This window comes from Rattus norvegicus, chromosome 12 (genome assembly GCF_021556685.1).
Source record: "Rattus norvegicus strain SHRSP/BbbUtx chromosome 12, alternate assembly SHRSP_T2T, whole genome shotgun sequence".
In the NCBI taxonomy this organism is placed as follows: Eukaryota; Metazoa; Chordata; class Mammalia; order Rodentia; family Muridae; genus Rattus; species Rattus norvegicus.
In genome coordinates this window covers 19,328,020-19,345,366 of record NC_141545.1, presented here as the reverse complement: position 1 = coordinate 19,345,366, position 17,347 = coordinate 19,328,020, and the positions used below count along the sequence as shown (strand labels likewise).

At 48.7% G+C, this 17,347-nt stretch overlaps 1 protein-coding gene across 1 annotated transcript in view; it reads left to right on the top strand.

Annotated features, from left to right (window-relative positions):
- The window catches only part of Sdk1 (sidekick cell adhesion molecule 1), a 983,759-nt gene that overhangs the window by 697,389 nt on the left and 269,023 nt on the right, over positions 1 to 17,347 (top strand). Inside the window, 2 exon segments of the mRNA NM_001447264.1 lie at positions 5,121 to 5,232; positions 6,549 to 6,739. Coding sequence (NP_001434193.1) covers positions 5,121 to 5,232; positions 6,549 to 6,739 — 303 coding nt within the window.

Genomic DNA, 17,347 nt, shown 5'->3' with positions numbered 1-17,347 from the left:
GTATGTGTGTGTGTGTGTGTGTGTGTTGTATGCATGCTCACATACCTTTATTTCATGGCCTACTGGGAACAAAGCTTGACTCTTCCCTATTGCATTATGGGAAAGGAAGCCACCTCTTGCTCTCCCAACTTGTTCTCCATGTCCACCATTGAGACAAATGACATTCACACCCTGTCCCATGGTTATGGTTGCATCTTTCTCGTCAGTCTGACTACTGATTACTGATTGTGTAATTATTAGTGAAAATTGAGATAGATATATATATACATATATACATATATACATATATATATATATAGTATTCATACTGCCTTTGCTAAGCAGAGATGACTGCTTCATGCCTATACAGTATTTAAAGCTCAAGCTTCTATTTTATATAGATGTTTGGTTTTCCTGGAGTTTCTAGTTGCCTTGCTTTTCAAGAGCAAATATATGTGTATTAACTATATAGAAATTTAAGTTTGTATATATGTGTGTGTGTTTTAGTATACTTAATATGGTAAGTAACTCATATACGGAAAGAGAGAGAGAAGGGGCGGGGAGGGAGAGGGAGGGAGGGAGGGAGGGAGAGAGAGAGAACTCATCATGTACTCCCACAACCAGGGCATAAACTTCACGTGAGGAACAACCCACATGTAAATTTCGAAAGAACTAAAAACACTATCTGAGAGGATGTGTGGTGTGTGAAGTGATGTGTGCTCAAGGCTCATTGGCCACATAGAATGTTAATTATTAATGTTTGAGGTTGCTGAATCGAGACTAACAATGGGTGCATAACATTAAATTCCTAAAATGGTTTTGAAAAGATGGCCCTTGGTCAGGAAGGGGAGAGTTGTTCCGTCTTGTTAAACTTGTATGTATACACTTTAATTAGACGTCCGAGGTAGAGTTGGTGGTGTAGTTCAGTTGGTAGAGGGCTTACCTGCTGTTCCTGGGGCCCTGGGTTCTTTCTGTTCCCAGTACCACCTAAAACCAGGCATGGCAGCATATGCCTGTAATCCCAGCACTGGAGAGATGGAGGCAAAAGATTAGAAGCTCAGAGTCATCCGTTCTATTAAGCTTCCTGTTACTGTGATAAGCACTGCAGCACAAAGCAGTTTAGGGAAGAAAGGGTTTCTTTGGCTAATATATCACAATCACAGTTCATTGCTGGGGAAAGTCAGGGCAAGAACTGGAGCAGGAGCCATGGAGGAAGGCCACTCACTGGCTTGCTCCCAGGATCACTGTCAGCTACATTTCTTACACAGCTCAGGTCCGCCTACCTAGGGATGGCACCGCCCGCAGTGGGCTGGGTCTTCCTGTGTCAACTAGAAGTCATATCCCAGAGCCAATCTGATGGAGGCAATCCTTTATTGAGGTCCCTTCTTCCAAGATGGGTCAAGATGACAACCAAAATTAGACGGCACATCATCTCAGAGTTCAAAAGCAGCCTGGGCTACATGAGAGACTGTCTCGATAAAACGATAAAATAAAAGACAAAGCAAAGCAAACTGAAAGCATCCTGCCACAGGAAGAAAGCCTGTCGGAACAACGTGCTATAATGAGCACTCTCCGTGCTGTCGGGGTATCTGGATTCCCATTACTCATGCACAATTATGTTGCATTGTTTTACAGTTGCAATAATGACCATGTGGGCTTCGCAATCAGCGTTTCCTCAGGCCTTGCTTTGACCTGGCTGTGGATGCTTGCACAGGTCACGCTAACCTTTCTCCGTCTTTTCTCACTGGTGTCCTGTGTGATTGCGGCATCACCTGAAAGAATGAAGGAGTTGGGGGGCTGGGGACCCCATAGAGAACAGACTCACAGCTGGTGACCTTGAACGAAGCACGTCCCACCACTGATTCTTTGTCTCTGTCTGGAGAGGGTCCCCTGTATTAGCAGGTTTATTTGTGCTTAGAGTAAGATGCCCAGAGAACGGTCTGCATCCCCGCGAACCCAGGACGGAAGGGGCTTCTGTCACGCCTGTCACCTGGTAACGCCTGTCACCTGGTAACGCCTGTCACCTGGTAACGCCTGTCAGTCACCTGGTAGCATCAAGCGAATGCTCTTTAAGATGTTTGTCCCGGTAGGGTTGGGAACTTGCCCATGCCCATACCCTCCTCCTGACAAAGGTCCAATGACAAATTAAAGCTCACATTGAGAGCTCACATACAGAAGATTGGAGAGGGACAGCTGCACTGGACAGTGTACCCCATGTAGATGAAGGCTTTCCTGAGGCTGCGTAGATGGAACTCCCTTCTCCTAGTCTCCCCCAATCTATATACTCTAGCTCCCCCACACATCCCAACCCTAAGGTTGTATACAATTGGGACAGAATAACATACAGCAGGCTAGGAGGTGGGGTCCTGGATACCCAGAAGAGGGCCCCACGATCTTCCCCACCTCTAGGAGGGAATTGAACAGTCAACAAGCCCCGTTGAGATTTGCAAGCAGGCACAGCCGGTCTTATGAAAGATGTCCATCTCTGCTCAGTGACAGTGCATTGTCCCCTAAGGGTCAGTCGGGTCAGCCTGGGCAAGAGAGGTTCCATCTGGGACCATCGTCCCCCGGTGATTAATGGCATGTGAGCACGCTGCTCACTGACCTCTCGGCTCCAGCTGCTGCTCTCCCTCACTCCTCATCACCATTTGCAAATATTAGCTCCCTGTGTCGTTTCTCCTCATCAGCCGCTCTCACAGGTGACAAGCCGTGTGCGCCTCAGACTGCCATATAGTGTATATACACGCCAGCCCTGGTGACAGTCTGACGTCTGGTGAGCCATCCCTGAAGTTTCTAAGGGAGGGCATCAGACAGGAAGTCCCCAGGGGAGTCCCAGAGAGAGGGAACTACAGGGGCCTATGGTTTGGGGAAGGCCAGGGCTGCTACATGCTCTCCAGAAACCTAAGGTGTGTGAAAATAAACCTCCCATCATTAAATCAATGTATATGTTTGAGGAAATATATTTGCTGATCTTTTTGTACATATGTGTGTCAAGTGCTAATATGTCTATGCACATGAGCAGGGGTGGGAATGTGCCTATGTGTGTCTGTGCATTTGGAAATTAATGTCAAATGTTTTTCTGAATCATCCCCCACCTGATTTTTGAGATAGGGTTCTCTCATCAAGCCAGATCTCACCAATTTAGCCAGACAAGCTGGCTAGCACACCCCAAATATCCTCCTGCCTCTACCTCCCTGATGCTGGGATTCTAGGGGTTCATCCAGCTTTTCACATGGATGCTGGGGACACACACTTAGGTCTTCCTACTTGAATATCAATCACTTTATTTTCTGAGCTAACAACCCAATCCCTCCCTTATTACTGATAGATTAATTTAGTTTTTGTTTTGGAGGTAAGGTCTTACTTTGTAGCCTAGGCTAGCCTTGAACATGAGATCCTCTTTCAGTACTGTGTGCGTGTGTGTGTGTGTGTATGTGTGTGTGTGGCTGTGAGAGTGTGTGTGAGTGTGTGTATGAGTGTGTGTGTGAGTGTGTGTATGAGTGTGTGTGTGTGAGCGTGTGTATGACTGTGTGTGTGAGCGTGTGTGTGTGTGTATGTGCAGGTGAACATGCTAACACATATGTGTGAAAGTGCATATGTGTGTGCATGTATGTAGAATCCAGAAGACAACTTTAGAGTATCATTTTTCGGGCACCATCCACTTCCCCCCTCCCTCTTTTAAAGAGAGACAGCATCTCTCATTGTCCTTGAACCTCCAGGTAGACCAGGCTGACCCTCTTACCGAAGAGGCCCAGGTTCTAATCCCAAGAGTTCCTCCTTGAGATCAGATGCATTCACCACCACACATGGCTTCCCAACATGGGACTGGGGACCAAACTCGGATCCTGAGCTTCCCAACAAACCCTTCACTGACATAGCCAACTCCCCCGTCCATCTCTCCCCACCGCTTTGTCATTTAAATGCATCTCTAATATAAAACCAGTTTCTCTGAGAGCAAGCAACACCAGACAGCACTCCCCGTGGCTGTCAGTCTACTGTCCACATGCTGGCTGTTCCTTGTGAGGGACCAAAGAGGGCATCTTGCTCTTAGTCATTTAAATTTGTTTTTATTCCTGGTTTCGTACATACACACCCTGTGTTGAAGTCCCTACCCTATAAACGCTTGGTTTTGATTTCCCCTAGAGTTAGTAGAGTTGCTGTAGGTAGTTTAATTTTGGCGCTAGCTGTATTTTAAGGGAAAAGCAGAAAAAATTGCATAGATCTTTCTCCTTCTTGTCTATAAGTGTGAACTCAAATTATTTATAGTTTGATACTTAAGAGATGGGCTCTCGGTATTCATGTGGCAGAAAAGCAAAGCGGCAGGGGTGACTGCAGAGAAAACGAACCCTGGGATAACTGAATGCATTCACCCAGGGAGTCACTGGGGCTGATTCTGTGCCTAACCCTTGTGCCTAATGGAGTTCCTGACCCATGACATGTATGTCCAGTTGACCTGATTAGAAAATAGTGGATGTGTTAGCTATTTTTCTGTCTGTGACACAATGTCTGACAAAGGCGACTTATGGGAGCAAGGGTTGACTCTGGCTCACAGTTTGAGGGTGAAAGTCCGTCCTGATTGGGGAAGCATGGTGGGAGGAGCCTGCACCGGCAGGACGCAGACTGAATGCTGGTGCTCCACTCACTCCCTCGTTTGTGTTCAGCCCTGAGTCCCAGCCATGCCTGGTGCCATCTACATTCAGGGCGGGTCCTCCCACTTCACTCAGCCTATTCTAGTAAACCCTCTCACCAACACGCCTCGTGGTTTGTTTCCATGGTAATTATAAATCTCATTAGATTAACAATTAAGATTAACTGCCACAGTGGGTATGCCAGGTGATTTCAATAAACAAATGCTTAGATCAATGGAAAAGAATAAAGGGAAGCATTTTGGAAAACGCCAAGTCCCTAAAGGCTTGCGGCTGCACAAGTGCCCGGTGGTGACAGGTGGCCAGCAGACAAGCCTGCTGTGCCTAGACTCCATCACACGCCAGGGGTGGTGTAAAAATATCACACTCTGGGTTCCCTTGAGGGGTCCTAGTAAGCCATAAGGTTCTGAGTTTTGTCCTTTTCCGTCCTTCCCCCATCACCCCGTCTTCCATTCGGAGGACAGTTCCATGAATGTTTTGTTTTCTCTGCCACAGGAGATACTGGCACCCAGGAGGCCATGGCCCCCGTCATCGTGGTTGCCCCAGGCAACAGAAGTGTGGTAGCAGGGTCCAGTGAGACTACCTTGGAGTGCATAGCCAATGCCAGGTACAGGGTGCGCTCCGGGCGTGGGAACTCAGGTGGGGCATCCGACATCTGAAAACCTGGGCCCTGAAATACTTCAAAACCTGGGCCTTAGAGCCTTGGAGTGAAGCTGCAGTGGGAAATTCCAACCCGACCTCGTGTGTCTAATGGGTCAAAACACAGATGCACTAAGACTGAATCTAGTGTTGGATTCCCTTCGGGCTAAGTGTGCAAACTAGAGATTGGATTTCATGTTCAGACCTGGGTCCCGTCCCTGTGCAATCTCACCTCGAATATACAAATACCCCAGAGGGGGAAACCCCAAAATGCAAAGAATGTATGAAGGCTGGGCATCTCAAATAAAGGACACAGAACCTGGACGAGAGGCCCAGGCGATGGCTTGGTCAGTAAAATACTTGATGCGCAAGCACGAGCACCCGAGTTCCGCTCCCCAGAACCCATGTAAAGCTGGATGCGGTGTCTTACTCCTGTAATCCTAACATTGGAGGGACAGACACGGGAGGAGCCCTGGGGGTCTGTGGTCCAGCTAGTCTGGCCTCTACATCAAGCGGCAGGTTAGTGAGAGACCCCATCTCAAAAACTAAGGTAGCAAGGGGTGAAAAAGGTGTCCACATTGACCTACCTCTAGCCTCTCAGGTACGGGCATATACACGTGTCCACTCACACACGCAGATAAAAGAGAAAGAACCTGGATATCCTCCTGTGGAGAGACAGTGATGCGGAGAGCAGTGTATGAGCTCCACACTTCAGATTGCCGCATGTCACGCATCAGGGAATGCAGGGACCTCATGCTGGATACTTCCTCCCACCGTCTTCTGCGGTGCGTGGAGCTTTTCCGTTTAGCTCCTGGTGATGGAGAGATCACCTCAGCAACAACGACTCAAGCTGTAGGGGAGAGACAAGCCAAAGCCCGGAGCAGTCAAGGAAAGCTAGTTCCTCCTGCCCTTCTAGTCCAGGCACACCCTGCCTTCTTCCTGGTCACTCTAGGCTGAAGTTTAGGTGGCCACACCTCCCATGTATCTGTGGGTCCCCTAGCAGTATTTATTTTAAGCATTCTTTTCCCGGGCAAATAGAATCATTAGCAAGTATGGTCCATTGCCGCTGCAATTAGCTATCCTTGCTCAATAGCCCTTGAGCAGAATGTCTCGTTGAGGGGAGCCGTGAGGGAGTGGATTGATTTTTAAATGTCCATTGTTCAACCTGCCATGGCTCCTGGCAGAATTCGCTTTGTCCAGCTCTCGCACTGAATGCCCGAAATTATTATTACTGCCGTCCACGTGACCGCTCGCTGTCACCGGTGCCCTTCCGCTCTCCCGCAGGCCCGTGGAGGAGCTGAGTGTGCACTGGAAGAGAAACGGAGTTCGACTCACAAGTGGACTGCACAGCTATGGGAGGCGCCTTACCATCATCAACCCGACATCAGCAGACACCGGGATGTACGTGTGCGAGGCGACACTCCGGGGGAGCGCATTTGAGCCAGCCAGGGCCAAAGCCTTCCTTTCCATCATAGGTAATGCTCAGAGAAGCAGTGGTGCTGGCTGTACCCTCAGGTAGCTCTCCATTCTCACAGCTCCGGGAGAGCTGCCGTGCATCCCCCTGACTTGAGGTGTCTGTGCATGTGTGCCACCTCTGTAGACAGACGTGGAGGCCAGAGGCTGACATCGGGTGACTCTCCTCTGTTATCCTCCTGCTAACTTTTTTGAAATAGGGTCTCTCTAGGACCAATAGCTTGTCATTTTGGCTAGACTGACTGGCTACACAGCCAGCTCTCGGGATCCACCTGCCTCCACCCACAGCCCTGGGGTTACAGACGATCTACTGCTGCCCCTGACTTTTTATGTGGCTGCAGCAGGTCCTCAAGCTTCTGGGTGAGTGCACTACTGAGTTGTCTCCTCAGTCCCCACTGACCTTTATTTTTAATGACATCAATTGATCAGTTGATTGATTGCATATGTACCTTTGGAGAGGAGATGCTCCCATTGCCACAAGATGTGGCAGGTCAGAGGGCGACTTGTGAGAGTCAGTTCTCTCCTTCCACCATGGATACATGGGGATCAAACTCAGGTGTCCAGGCTCGGCTGAGCACACCTTTTACAGCCCTACCATCTCCTTGAGCCACACTGACCTTATTTTTAGTGAGGCAAATGGTGGTGTGGTAGAGCTTATCTTCCAAGTTAATCCCACGTTAACCCCAAGATTTGTGTTATAGGACCAAAGTAGGAACGTCTCTAGTACCTTCCAAACACAGTTGTACTTCTTACTTTTCTCATCCCCATGACAGAGCGCCCGCTAGAAACGCCCCAAGACAGGACGAACTTACTTTAGTTTACAACTGCAGTCCTCTGTGGTGGGGAAGGCATGGCGGATGGTCTGGCTTCGTCTGTGCAGTGAGACCTTGCAACCCCTAAGATCTTGGCCCAGATCTCTGCTAGATTATAACCCTGGAAGCTCTGTCCCGTATAACCAGACTCCAAAAGTTCTGAAGTGTCCCAAAACAGCACCGCCACCTGGGGAGCAGACATTGGAAATGGGAGCACACAGTTGGGGGGAGGCAGCTCTCCCTCAGACCATGATCACCTGCCACCTTAAAGCTTGGGAGTGCAGGTTGGGGACTGTCCTCATCGCAACCATCGCCTGCCTCTTCCGGCCTTTCTTTGGCCCCAGACTTCTCCCTAACTCTCCCTGGCTTTCACGACCTGTACTCAGAAGTCGGCCTATGTAATGTTCAACTCAGAAGGGAATGGAGACTGCTGGCTGTTACCTTTGGTTGAACTGAAATGTAAGAACAGTAATCATTTTTTTAAAAAAACCAGACCAAGTGTGACCTGGTGGTGGGGAGGGCAGATAAAGTTAATACGCTAATACTGGAAGATCACAGTCGTGGAAGCATGGCTTGGGCTGTGGCTGAGGCAGTTGTAAGCTTAGCACAGTATTATGATCTGGGCGCATCCTATTGGGAGGCGAGTACCCGCACTTGATTTTCCCAGCTGCCTGCATGGTCACGAGCTTGTTCTTAAAATGGCTGCAGCTGCTGTCCTGCTGACCTGTGAGTCCTCAGTAGAAGCCACTGCTGACAGAGAGTGCCTCAAAGACAGCTTCACTCCATCGCTTATTGGAAATGAGAGGCATTGAAATGGAGAGGGGGAAAAAAGGGTCTCTCGGAGAATCTCTCCTTCGATAATACATTTTTTTTTGTGGTTGGCCATTTTGCAAAATAAGAAAAGAAAATGCAGATAGATTGCCATGAAATTAGCCAGCACCGAGGAGCATTGCATACGAGCAGTTGCCCTGAGCAGTCTCCTGTCTGTCAGCCATCAGGAGAGGGCTCTGTGCTCTCCCTGTGACTCCGCTACGTACAGCCCATGGGCAACCTCTGGAACAGGTCATGAGGGCGATCAGAGAATCAGAGCCACAGGGCAGAGTCGCCAATCACTGCTGATCCCACCTGAGGGCCTGAGCTCTCCTCTGGATGACAGTGTTAGATATAGATGTGAAAAGTCTATCCCATTCTCAGTAGAGACTTCACAGGCTTGATCTATGGCTGTCTGAGCACAGCCCATTACAGATTGAACCAAAATTAAAATTTGTGATGTGTAAATCTCTGGGAGACAGGACTGTATTGTGTTAAAAAACATGTTAAGGTAATTTAAACAAGGGAGGAAATTTATCTCCCTATAAACTGGAAATGTTTACCTCTAACACCATTCCTTCCTCAAGTATTTAAATCTATCATCCTAACTTGGATCTCGAATTCATATCAGAATCGTTTTTTGCGTCTAGCACTCACCATCCTTCATGTTCTGGCTTTTAAAGGTTTGGGAACATGCTCCCATTCTTTTGTGTATAGATGTGTGTGTGTGTGTGTGTGTGTGTGTGTGTGTGTGTGTGTGTGTGCGCGCACAGGTTCGTATATATGTTGACATTGAGTGCCTCCCCTCAGTCACTCTTAACCTTATTTTTGAGATTTAAAAAGTGTGTGTGTGTGTGTGTGTGTGTGTGTGTGTGTATTTACAGCTGCCTGCATAGACCCAGAGAGAGTGTTGGCTCCCCTGGAGCTGAAGCCAAAGGCAGGCGTGAGCCTCCTGATGGGGGTGCTTGGACCTGAACTTGGGTCCTCTGCTTAAACAGTTACTACTCCTTTTTTTAAGATTTTATTTATTTATTATATATGAGTACATTGTAGCTGTCTTCAAACACACAAGAAGAGGGCATCAGATCCCATCACAGATGGTTGTGAGCCACCATGTGGTTGCTGGGATTTGAACTCAGGACCTCTGGAAGAGCAGTCAGTGCTTCTAACCGCTGAACCATCTCCCATATTTTTTGAGCCGGGGTCTTTCCCTGAACCTGTAGCTTGCCCTTCATCTAGGCTGACTGGCCATCCAGCTCTCTACCCTCCTCATTCCTCAGTGCTAAAGCTTCAGGGGCACGCCATCATGTGTGCTAAGGGCGCATGCCCAGGTCCCCATGCTTCTGCGTTGAGTTCTTCACTGCTGAGCCACCCCTTGTCCCCAGTGCTTTCTGTCCCAATAAGGTTGACTTCAGTCCCCTTTTGTTTAGAAGTTGTTGTGACAGGTGGAATTTTGTGGTTGGGTCACACTGGAGAAAACCCCAAAGAAAGCATTTCTGTTGATTCAAAGGACTCAGGGATTGTCACCAAGCCTGGCCACCACATCAGGGAGGGATCCTGGGGAAGCGTGACCAATCTCCCAGGCTGTCACCAGCAGAGCCGGGCAGAGAGCTATTGATATGAGCATGCAGATGAATGGAAGCGAAAGGAGTCGCCCTCCAATTACGGATGTTTCACAGTGATGAGACGAGACAGACGGCGGCCGCTGTTTGCCCTGCCTGTCAGCTCCCAGCCGAATTGCTCAATTCCTGTGGTCTAAACAGGACTCCAAGCTCTGGTCACGAGAAGGTGCCTGGCACCCATCCTGCAGAGCCCTGAGGCCCGTCCCCTGACCTCATCACTGCTCACTTGTCCTGCTGTCCTGAGGACTGGCCTCCTCTCCCCCTGCCCTCTGCTATGACATCTCCCTGCTGACCAGACTCTAAGCCATTGCGCTGACACTCAGAGGCTACTGTGTAACACGGCCCCTGCCTCCCTATGGTGTTTGACCTCCTGCTCTGCCACCGCCTTCTCCTTCTTGGTGGCGTCTTCCAGGCATCTTTGCTTACCCTGGTTGGGGGAGGGGGGAGTGCTGCCCCGAGGAAAAGCTCCAGCCCACGTCTGCTGACAGACTGAGCTTTGCGACTGAGGGTGCAGTTCTGTGCTGGATAGAGCGTGCTATGGGCCTTGCTCTCCCAAGCACAGCCTCTACTTCTGCATCCAGTGAATGGGGCCAGCTTTGTTAGAGGCAAACCCTGTATGGGTCCCCTCAGGCTGTGAGCAGCTGTCTGTGACTGACCTTGGACATCCACCCTTTAACTGACAAGCTTACCTGTCAATGACACTAGGTGTCCCTTGAGAGGCTCCCAGAAGTCACTGGGCAAGAGTCTCAGCTGTGCCCTGTAGCAGTCTGCACGCGACAGCAAGGTATGTTACAGGTTGATACAAGCATAGGCTTTAGGTTTCACTTCTGACTGCACGGGTACCTGGTGACTGCCCTGTAATGAGTGTCTTTGGTATTTTTGGCCTTGGTTCTGATCCCAGGCACGGAGAGGTGGTAGATAAGGCTACTGGCCCACACAAGGAAGAGTCGACGAAGCAAGCTCACCATAGATATGCTGGAAGGGTAGCTTCGTGCCATTAGCATGACTCTGTCATAGCATTGTTGCACTGTGCTGGCTAGTGAGTGTATAAGTCACATTAGTGAGTGTGTGTGTCACATCGGTGAGTATATACGTCATATTAGTGAGTGCGTGCATCACGCTCTTTTCATACTAAGAGCCATGATTCTCTCGCCATCCTTGGAGGCATCGGTGCTCTGGTCAGGATAAAACGAAGGACGGTGACTGTGATGGCTAGCTTTCACTGTCAATGTGACACACTCTAGTGTCACCTGGGAAGAGTCTCAGCAAGGGGCTGTCTAGTTCTGGTTGGCCTGCAGGTATCCCTGTCAGGGATTGTCTTAATTAAGCTAATGGATGCAGGAAGACCCATCCTAAAGCGGCAGCACCATTCCTTGACTCTGGGCCCTGGACTGTGGAGAAAGCAAGTTAAGTACCAAGAGTGCATGCGATTGTTGTCTCTGGGTTTGACCATAGCTATGACACAACTGGCTGCTTTAAGTCTCCGGCCATCAGTTCTTTGTCATGGTGGACCACAACCTAGAAGTGTGGGCTAAAATAAACCCTGTCTTCCCTAAGTTGCTTTTTACCAGGGTGTTCTATCACAGCAACAGAAATGAAACTAGGCCAGTGACTCTTACCAATTATAGCATCTGGATCACTGTGGGGGACTGTCGTACATCTTTTCCTTCTGACTGACAGATTCAGTGTGTCCTACAGGAGCCACAGCTGCTCTGTGCCCACCCCCACCAGTGTGCACCGAGCTCCTTCACACCCACCCTGGTCCTAGGAGCCGAGAGTGGCTGTGTTGGTGTCTTTTCTCATTGTTGTGACAATAACAGACAAAAGTAACTTAGGGAGGACAGCCTATTGCTTTTGCTCTCACTTGAAAGGCCCATCCTGGTGGGGAAGGCACGGCAGGAGGAGCATGCGGTGGCTGGTCCTGTGGCGTCCTCAGTCAGGAAGCAGAGAGTGATGAACGCTGGTGCTCGGCTTGCTTTAAATCTGAGCCCACGGCCCACACTAGGGGAGGGCAATCTTCTCTCTTCAATGAAACCTTTCTGGAAACACCCTCGAAGACACTCCTAGAGGTGTGTTTCCATCCATGGTGTTTGTAAATCCAATCAAGCAGACATTGAAGACTGACCAACACAACAACCAACACAGAGAACTCCATCTGACTCCCTGAACACAGATCAATTGAAAATTCCAAAATCCGAATTTTAAAACGAAGCCACTCATAGTGGCTGGTACAGTGTCACAGATGAGCAGCCATTCTGCAGCCTAGTAGATGTTTATGTCCCTCTCTCTCTCCTTCCCTCCCTCTCCTCTCAATTCCTCCTCCTGTCCCTTCCATCCATCCTTCCCTTCCCCACCTCTCCTTTATACCATCTGTCTTTCCCCCTCCTTTTTCTCTTCCTTTCTTCCTCCCCTTCTCCCTTCTCCTCTCCACTTTCCTCCTTTCTCTTCTCTTCCTCCAGTCCTTCCATCTTCACATCTCTGCCCTGCCTCTCGCCTCTCCTGCTTTCTCGTGAGAAAGTCCTCTACTGTTTGGTCTCATGCCGTTAGACCCTGCCACGCAGCTAACCCTGCTCTCCCATTGTCTCCGTTTTAAGATTGATGACCTTTATCCCCCTCGTAGAGCCCATCCTGTCAGTTACAGAGCACACAGGTTCCAGGGGATCTGGTGTACACATCCTCGGGAACCATTCCGCCCACTCCAGTGGACAAGGCTCCCAGTGTGGACAGTGACTACAGCCCAAGGCATAGCACAGCAGCAGAGCTGGGCCTCTAGAGGGATGGGAAGCCAATGTAGGAAATGTAACTCTGTCCAGATCCACCACCAAGCCTAAGGGCTGTACAACATGGCCTGGGTATGCATTAACCACCTCCACTGAGGCTGGCTCTGTAAGCCAGAACCTCTGCTTCAAGCCCCTTCACTCAAGGCCCCAGTTTGGGACTACTTGGAGGGGCCCTAGCTCTGGGTCTGACACTGCAGCTGGGCCATCTGGAGGGCATTCAGCCTGTGCTGGCTTTGTCTAAGCTCTGATTTCACCCAGGGCAAAAAGACTCTCCTGATGTCTTCGTCTTATTTCTAAAGTTGGAAGTTCCCATTTCTATCCTTGGTTTTATTGGCCGCAGCTGTGGTCGATATTTAACGGTCCAGTGCAGGCCTGTGCCAACCGAGTACTCTCGCCTCTCGAAGAGCCTCCCATTTGCCAAAACGCAGACTCACCCAGCTGCCCTTGGAAGATCAAGTGGTAAAAAGGAACATGCCTTAGATGACTGTCCTCAGAGTATCTCTGTAGCTCAGCTGGAAGTGCCCACAGTGAAAGTGTCCCACTGTCCTCATCCTGTAGACAATGCGAAGACAAGCAAGAGCCTCAAGAGTCCCTGTTGAGTCGGGTTGGTGTGAAGGGCCCACAAAGAGAGACTGTGGCTCATGTGTGGCAGGGAGGAAGCTCCATGAAGCAGGCAGTGTCACTGTGGTGACTTTAACACCTAGCGTGTCAGCTCACCTACCTGGCAGGCTTGCAGGAACAAGCTGTAACAGGGATCTCTGAAGCATCACAAAGTTTCCTGATGCCTCCAGACCACCCTTCCGCACATGGGTGAGAAAGGTGCTGTAAGTAGGGAGGTGGAATATCTGCCTGACTGTGTGCTGTGCACCACACCTACCTGGCCTCTGCTTGTGGTGAGTGACATCCCCTCATGCATGTCATTGTCTCTATCCCTGTGCACTCCTCAGAAGCCAAGAATATAAAGGGCACCTGAGCCTCTTAGTAAAATTTTTATGGCCACGATAAGATACCATGACCAAGACAACTTATTCTTTTTTTTAAAAAAAAGAATTTGTTGGTGGGCTTACAATTTCAGAGGATGAGTCTTTCGTGGCAGGGAATGTGGTAGCAAGCATCCATAGCACTAGAGAAGTATCTCAAGCTTACTTACATCCTCACCTAAAAACACAAGGCAGAGAGAACCAATTGGAGGTGAGGGAGGCTTTTGAAACCTCAGAGCCTGCCCTCAGAGACCCGCCTCCTCTTACAAGGCCACACCTCTTAATCCTTCCCAAACAGTTCCATCAAATGGAGACCAAGCATTCAAATATATGAGCTCACGGAGGTGGGACATTCCACTAAGGCCCTAGAGGTGCTGGGCATCTGTAGGACTGCTATATGATCTCAAGTGTGTCTCCTATTGGACACATCTCAAGGGAATTACACAGAATGAGGACAGCCGCTCCCAATACTGCTTACATAACATTCTTGAAATGAAAAACTAATGTAAGTAGGGGATTGGTCCAGGGCTAGGTACAGGGGCTAGAGGTGGATGACATCTTCAAGATGAAAGACCATTCTGTGTTCCAATACAGTATGGACACACAGCCCTGCATGTGAGATTACTGTGCATGGAACAAAACACATGTGCAATGCACACACAAGCAGAAGCATGAAGGTGCAGTAAAGATAAACTCCGTTGATCACGTGAGTGACACCCTGTAGTTGGACTTAGTATAGGTTGGCATGACCAGTAGAGCATTTAGTGTAGACCCAGACCCAGGAAGACATAAACAAGATCTATATACCCCAAGGCAACACTGCAAAAAAGTCTAGCTCAATGAACCAGTGAGCTTCCAGGTTACTTGTAGGGCACACGTGAGGGGTCATTTACAGAAGCACAGTTAACCCCAAAAAGCATTCTATTGTGGATGACGACTCCCCTACGGGCTACACAAATGGAGTTTCCTCTTCCATTAACTTTCCATCTGGTCTGTACTCCGGCACCTCCCTCAACCTGGCAACCATGTTTAGCTGGGGCAAAATTATGCACAGTGAGTTGCAAGGTGCAGGAGGGAGTGGCTGAAATCTCAGATAAGGGTCTAAAGGACCTTACGTGCCTCCTTCTATGAGAGAATGTCAACAGGCATGTGAGGGTCTCCCAGGGAAGTCACAAGGGCTTTGATGAAGGTGGTTGTAGCTGCGATCCTAAGAGGACAGAGTTCCACAGGGTAAACTGAGGAAAAGATATACGCGCTTCTCCCACATTATGACTCACAACTGCCTGGGACTTTGCGGTTATCTAAAAATAGAATGTTTGACTGAGGGAAGTGGAAACTGTAATTAATCACGAGCAAATGTTGATATTTAACTTAATTTTTCCCCTTTTGCCCTCACACCCCTTTAATCAGAACATGATGGTAGCTATTGAATTTAGCATCCACTGATGAACGCGGGCCGTGACCCGTGCGTAAGGTCCTTGACAGGCTGTACGGCTGTGGAGTTGGAACATAAATAGTGCTGCTTGCATTTCTATTGATTAGAGAGACGCGGCTGGGCAGGGACTGTATGTGTGTGCAAAGACCAACAAAGAAACGGAAGACTTCAAATCTCCACGGCTCGTCTCCGGGCCAGGTCTGTGCACACAAAACCCTTACCAGAGGGTTTTGCTTCCGTCTAGGGAGTCTACAGCCACCTCCACAGTGCACGTGGGTAGTTGGGGCGGGGCTCCTGCTCAAGAGGCCCGAGTAATTGCAGAGTCGATGCACACTTTCTGCCCATTCAGAAACCTTCAGTCTTTTCTTCTTGGAATTTGTTTTTATCTCTGGGTCCTTCTTTAGGTCCTACCCTGGTTAGAGGGGTTTTTTCTTAAGGTAGGTCAAGCTAGGCAAGCCTTATTATCCACATTTAACACCATTGCAAGGAAAGGGAGATGCCTCCAGAAATTAATTATCATGCAGAAAACGAACACAAGAGCCTTTGTCATCGTGATAATGAAGCATCACTGCCACCTTAATGCTCCCAGGCCTGGCCATGCCTCGGCTGGATTCTGCTGAATAAACTGGGAGAAATGTTGCAACTTACTCTCTAGGGAAACAAACTCATTGCCTAGTACTACCACCATTTCCTCTGCCCCACACAAGAAGAGAGGCCAGGGAAGGAAAAGCTGAGGAGCTTCCCTCCTGCTAAGGATGAAGGAGAGTCTCTGCCCATCCCCCATCCCTATAGGACACACACACACACACACACACACACACACACACACACTAATGCTAAGGATAAAGGAGAGTCTCTGCCCATCCCTCTATAGGACACACACACACACACACACACACACACACACACATACACACACAGGCTAAGGATTAATGAGAGTCTCTGCGCGTCCCCATCCCTATAAGACACACATACACACACACACACACACACACACACACACACACACACACACATTGTTATTTTACATCCCATCAAAGTGTTAAATTTACGTTTTGGAGAACAGCTAAGACTTTAAAAAAACCAAGTTAATAGGCTGTTCTGTGCTGTTCTGTGATATAGACCTGGCCCCTTGTTATAGAGCTATTCAACATGCCTCATGGGTGGTGTTTAGTTTAGATATGGAAACAAACTAGCCTATAAAGTACTGTGCTGTAAATATACCTTTATGAAGCTCTTGGGATGCCCTTTCTAAAATGTGAATTAAGATATTCCATGATTTCAAGCCCATAAACTGAGAAGTAGCCATCGCCCTGAGTGGTAATTTGCTTTCTGAAACCTTGGAATATAAATCACCTCTGCCTGCTGCTCCCCGAGTTTGAGTTTGTGAGAGTGATGGTGACTAATGATGATGTAGTTAGAACAATCCTGAGAGCTCAGACTGGGGACCAGGACGATGCCTCAGTCAATAAAGTACTTGCTACACATACACGAGGAGCTGAGTTCAAGCCCCCGGCACTCAGATAAAAAGCCAGGCCTGGCAGCATACATCGGTAATCTTGGTCCTAGGGTAGAGAAGGGTGAGACAGGAGGATTCCAGTCTAGCCAAATTGCTGAGCTGCAGATTCTGTGACAGACGCTGTCTCAAAAAATAAAGTGAAGAACAACTGAAAAAGACACACAACATTGACACATGCACATACATGTGCATACACACACACATACTCAGATACACACAGAGACAAATGCACACAGTGACACACATACACAGACACAAAGAGACACATATAGACACACATATACACGCAGAGACACACAAACATACAGAGATACATACATACACATACACAGACACACACATACATACACACATATACACAGACATACACACATATACACAGACATACACACAGATAGACACACGTGCATACACACACAGATTCCCAGGCACACACACGTGCATACACACACACATACACTCAGATACACACACAGACACATGCACACAGAGACACATATACACAGACACAAAGAGACACATATAGACACACACAGATATACACACACACATACATACACACAGAGACACACACACAGATACATACACACACATACACACACAGATAGACACATGTGCATACACACACACAGACTCCCAGGCACACACATAT